General features: G+C 44.8%; 1 protein-coding gene across 1 annotated transcript in view; it reads left to right on the top strand.

Moving 5' to 3' along the window:
- The window catches only part of si:dkey-22o22.2 (neural-cadherin), a 162,939-nt gene that overhangs the window by 111,049 nt on the left and 46,890 nt on the right, over window positions 1–5,000 (top strand). Inside the window, 5 exon segments of the mRNA XM_053327682.1 lie at window positions 496–623; window positions 1,207–1,393; window positions 3,586–3,614; window positions 3,616–3,648; window positions 3,651–3,735. Of these exon segments, the coding sequence (XP_053183657.1) occupies window positions 496–623; window positions 1,207–1,393; window positions 3,586–3,614; window positions 3,616–3,648; window positions 3,651–3,735 (462 nt within the window).

The raw sequence follows: 5,000 nt of genomic DNA, 5'->3' as shown, positions 1-5,000 counted from the left end.
GAACAAACCCACATCGGACGCTGTAATTGGCTTAGCGGAGCTTGAAAGTGAGCTGACAAGCTGCTTTGTGGACTCTTCAGGGTGTTTGGAGGATAATTCTTCACTAATAACTCTTTTTTTTTTTCATTAGTGAGAGGAGACGCAGTCCGACTTCAGCTCTCCGAAAAACCCACAAACTCTTTCTTTTCTCTTTTCTGTCTTTATTCAATCTCCACTTTTTAATCTGCTGGTACAAATGCTGCAAAAAACTTATTTTCTTTCCTTCTTTCTTTTCGTTTGTCTGTGTTAATTTTCTTTCTTTCCTTTTTTCCCCCTCTTCTGTCAGTTTTTAATCCAATTTAATCAGCTTTCACAGACATGACGAGCTGTTTGTGTTTTACTGCCACAGCCTTAAACAAGAAAACACCTACAAAAAAGATACATTTAGGAGAAAAATACCATCATTCTTTCATTCTTTCTTTCTTTCTTTCTTTCTTTCTTTTTTTCTTTCTTCAGATGTAAACGACAATGTTCCCTTCTTCCTGTCGTCCACCTACGAGGCGACGGTTCCTGAAGGAGCGGAGATCGGCACTTCGGTGGCTCAGGTGTCGGCCACAGATCTGGACTCCGGTCTGCACGGGATGGTAAGGAAAAGAAGGAAGGAAGGAAGGAAGGAAAGATGGAAGAAAGGGAGGGAGGAAGGAAGGAAGGAAGGAAGGAAAGAAAAGACGGAAGGAAGGAAGGAGGGAGGACAAAAGGAAGGAAGGAAGGAAAGATGGAATAAAGGGAGGAAGGACGGAAGGAAGGGAGGGAGGACAAAAGGAAGGAAGGAAGGAAAGATGGGAGAAAGGGAGGAAGGACAGAAGGAAGGAAGGAAGAAAGGGAAGAAGGACAGATGGAAGAAAGGGAGGGAGGAAGGAAGGAAGGAAAGATGGGAGAAAGGAAGAAAGGGAGGAAGGACAGAAGGAAGGAAGGAAAGAAAGAAAGAAAAGAAAGAATGAAGGAAGGAAGGAAGGAAAGAAGGATCGACAGGCGAAGAAGACAGGAAAGGTAGATGGAAGAAAAGGAGGGAGGAAGAAAGTAAGAAAGTGAGGAAAGGAAGAAGGAAGGAAAAGAAGACAGGAAGGAAAGCGGGCCGCATGTTTGACCCCCCTGATCTACCCTCATACATACTTCTCTTCTACTTCTTCTCCTTTATTCTACTTCGGCTTCTTCCCTCTCTTCCAGGTCCACTACGTGATCCTGAAGGATGAGAGCGGCGACTCTCAGTTCTTCAGCATCGACTCGCTCAGCGGAGCCATCGTCACCCGAGCGTCCTTCGACCGCGAGCAGAAAGCCTCGTACCTCATCGAGGTGCAGTCGCAGGACGGCTCCGAGTCGGCTCGACCGGGACAGCAGGGACAACCCAACACCGGTAATACACACAGAGAGACAGGCACACACACACACACACACACACACACACACACACACAAACTTTTCACTGAAAGAAAACAGACGTAAAAATGAGCTAATGATTATTTAGAAGAGCTGCGATCAGTAGTTTACAGTAGTAGTACTACTGTAGTAGTAGTAGTAGTAGGAGTACTTCATGTAGTAGTAGTAGTAGTAGTAGTACTTTATGTAGTAGTAGTAGCAGTACTTTATGTAGTAGTAGTAGTAGTACTTTATGTAGTAGTAGTAGTATTAGCAGTACATGTAGTACAGAAGTATGTAGTACAGAAGTATGTAGTATAGAAGTATGTAGTATGTAGTACAGAATTATGTAGTATAGAAGTATGTAGTACAGAAGTATAGAAGTATGTAGTATATAGTATGTAGTATTGAAGTATGTAGTATTGAAGTATGTAGTATAGAAGTATGTAGTATTGAAGTATGTAGTATAGAAGTATGTAGTATAATAGTATGTAGTGTGTAGTATAGAAGTATGTAGTATAGAAGTATGTAGTATTGAAGTATGTAGTATTGAAGTATGTAGTATAGAAGTATGTAGTATAATAGTATGTAGTGTGTAGTATAGAAGTATGTAGTATAAAAGTATGTAGTATTGAAGTATGTAGTATAAAAGTATGTAGTATAGAAGTATGTAGTATAGAAGTATGTAGTATAAAAGTATGTAGTGTAGAAGTATGTAGTATAGAAGTATGTAGTATGCGGCTTCGAACACAGCCTCAGTGATTCTTTAAACAACGTTTACAGACTTGAGCTACAGACTGGAAATGATGAGTGACCTGCTTTCTAACTCATGCTTTTGATGTTGGGTGGGGGGGTTGTGTGTGTGTGTGTGTGGGGGGGGGGGGGCTGTGGGGGGTCACTGTGAGTTTTTAACTTCAGTTTTTTGTAGTTTAGCTCAGTTTAACTTTAAGTTTTTAAGTAGGCTGCAAGCCAAGCCTCACAGTGGACATCAAGGAAATTACAAATGTGTCCTCCAGGTTTCCCCTCACAGCCCAAACACACACACAAAAGTCGGTAGGGCTGTAGGTGTGTGTGTGTGTGTGTGTGTGTGTGTGTGTGTGTGTGTGTGTGTGTGTGTGTGTGTGTGTGTGTGTGTGTGTGTGTGTGTGTGTGTGTGGTTGGCCGTGACTGTGCACAAAAAAAAAACAAATAAAAGGATGAAAAAGTGAAAAATAAGCACTTGAACTATGGCTGCAGGCAAATTCAGTATAAAAAAAAAAAGACCTGACTGCTGTTTTCTTGATTCTTGTTGTATTTGGTTGGTTTCTTATTGTGACTTTATTAACATTCATACATATTTGACAGCAAAATAAACACAGGAGAAGTTTTAAGGAGACTGTTTGTCATGCACGGCTTATTTTCTGCTTATTGTCACTTTTTTTGGACACTAACCGCTTTGCAACTGTTCCGACTAAAACATCCTTACACACTGTCTGCAGCACAGGACTGATCAAAGTAAAGGAAAGATGGAAGAAAGGAAGGAAAAGAGGGAGGGAGGGACGGAGGGAGGGAGGGAGGGAGGTAAAGGGGAAGGAAGGAAGGAAAAGAAGGACAGAAGGAAGGAAGGAAAAGAAGGATAGATGGAAAGAAGTAAGGACATAAGGAAGGAAGGAAAGAAGGAAGGGAGGTAGGAATGACAGATGGAAGGAAGGAAAGGAAGGATAGATGGAAGGAAGGAAAGAAACACAGAAGGAAGGAAGGAAGGAAGGGAGGGAGGAAGGAAGGAAGGAAGTAAAAGAAGGATAGATGGAAGGAAGGAAAGAAAGTCAGAAGGAAGGAAGGAAGGAAGGAAGTAAAAGAAGGATAGATGGAAGGAAGGAAAGAAAGACAGAAGGAAGGAAGGCAAGGGAGGAAGGAAGGAAGGAAGGAAGGAAGGAAGGGAAGAAATAAAATAAGGAAGCAAGGAAGGAAAAGAAGACAGGAAAGATAGATGGACCGCATGTTGACCGCCCTGATCTACACTCATACATACCTCTCTTCTACTTCTTCTCCTTTATTCTACTTCGGCTTCTTCCCTCTCTTCCAGGTCCACTACGTGATCCTGAAGGACGAGAGCGGCGACTCTCAGTTCTTCAGCATCGAAGTAAAAAAAAGTAAAAGTAAATATTAACTATGACATCATCTGAATCTGTCGTTTCTGTTGTTATCCAGACACGGCCTACGTCAGGATCTTCGTCACCTGACGTCAACGACAACGCTCCGGCGTTCGCTTCGGACCGGTGTACGAGGTGAGCGTGGAGGAGGACAAGGAGGTCGGCTTCGTGCTCATCACCGTCACCCCCGCCAACGACGAGGACGAAGGTGAGTCACGTCTTGAAACACGAGTATCATCATGAATAAACTGTGTAGAAGAAATGGACGTAACATCCGTGACGTCACCCATTGGTTTGTGGACTGCTGCTCGGAAGCCAATAGTTTTGAATCTAGGCAGCGCCATCTTGAAAATTTCAGGTGCATGCTGGGAAAAATAAAAACACGGATTCTACTTATATGGGCATGAGGCGGAGTCATGGGCGGAGCAGGGAGGTTGCTATGGTTGCCAGACTCCTTGTTTTGGTCTTTTTCTCTCCTTTCCTCTCTTTTCTCTTCCCCTCTCTCTCTCTCTCTCTCTCTCTCTCTCTCTCTCTCTCCTCTCTCTCTCTCTCTCTCTCTCTCTCTCTCTCTCTCTCTAACCCACCTCTCTTACTTTCCTTTCTCCCTCCCCTCTTCCTCTCTTCTTCCAATCCTCCTCCTCTCTCCTCCTTTTCTCCTCTCTCTTCCTCCCCTCTCCTCTGTCTTCATCTACTTCCCTCTCTTCCACTCTTCTCCCCTCTCCCCCTCTCTCATACTCTCCCCTCTCCTCTGTCTTCCTCTACTCCTCCTCTCATCTCCCTTTCTCTTCTCTCTTGCATTTCTCTCTCTCTCTCTCCACTCGTTTCCCCTTCCCTCCTCTCTTTCCTCTCCTCCTCTCTTCCTCCCTTTCTCCTCTGTCTTCCTCTACTTCCCTCTCTTCCACTCTTCTCCCCTATCCTCCTCTCTCATACTCTCCTCTCGCCTCCCTTTCTCCTCTCTCTTCCATTCCTCTCTCTCTCCTTCCTTTTCCTCCTTCTTCCTTTTCCTCTTTCTTCCAGCCCATCTCCTCTCCTTTCCTTTCTCCTCCCCTCTTCCTCTCTTCCCCCAATCCTCCTTCTCCCTCCTTCCCTCCTCTCCTCCTCTCTCCTCTCTCTTCCCCTCTCCTTTCCTTTCCCCTTCCCTCTTCCTCTCTTCTTCCACTCCTCCTCCTCCTCCTCTCTCTCTCTCCTCCTCTGTTCTTCTTCTTCTCTTGCTGTCACAGCTCGTTAGCGAGCGCTGTTTTTCTCCCTTGAGGTCGACAGTTTTGATGTTTGTCTCTTTGTTTGTGTTCGTCCCTCGTTCCTCTTCCTCCTCCTCTTCCTCCTCTTCCTCCTCCGCTCAAAACCAATAAGTAGCAGGAGGGGGGAAAAAACTGAAACAACAAGAAAACAAGCATCTCTCTCTCTCTTAATGACGGCTCTGTAGCTGCTGTTGGCGTCGGCTCGAAACCTCGGGGGGGGGGGGGGGGGGGGGGG

The sequence above is a fragment of the Scomber japonicus genome, chromosome 10 (assembly GCF_027409825.1).
Source record: "Scomber japonicus isolate fScoJap1 chromosome 10, fScoJap1.pri, whole genome shotgun sequence".
Classification (NCBI taxonomy): Eukaryota; Metazoa; Chordata; class Actinopteri; order Scombriformes; family Scombridae; genus Scomber; species Scomber japonicus.
Note: the sequence above shows the minus strand (reverse complement) of the source record. Positions and strands in the feature narration are given on the sequence as shown.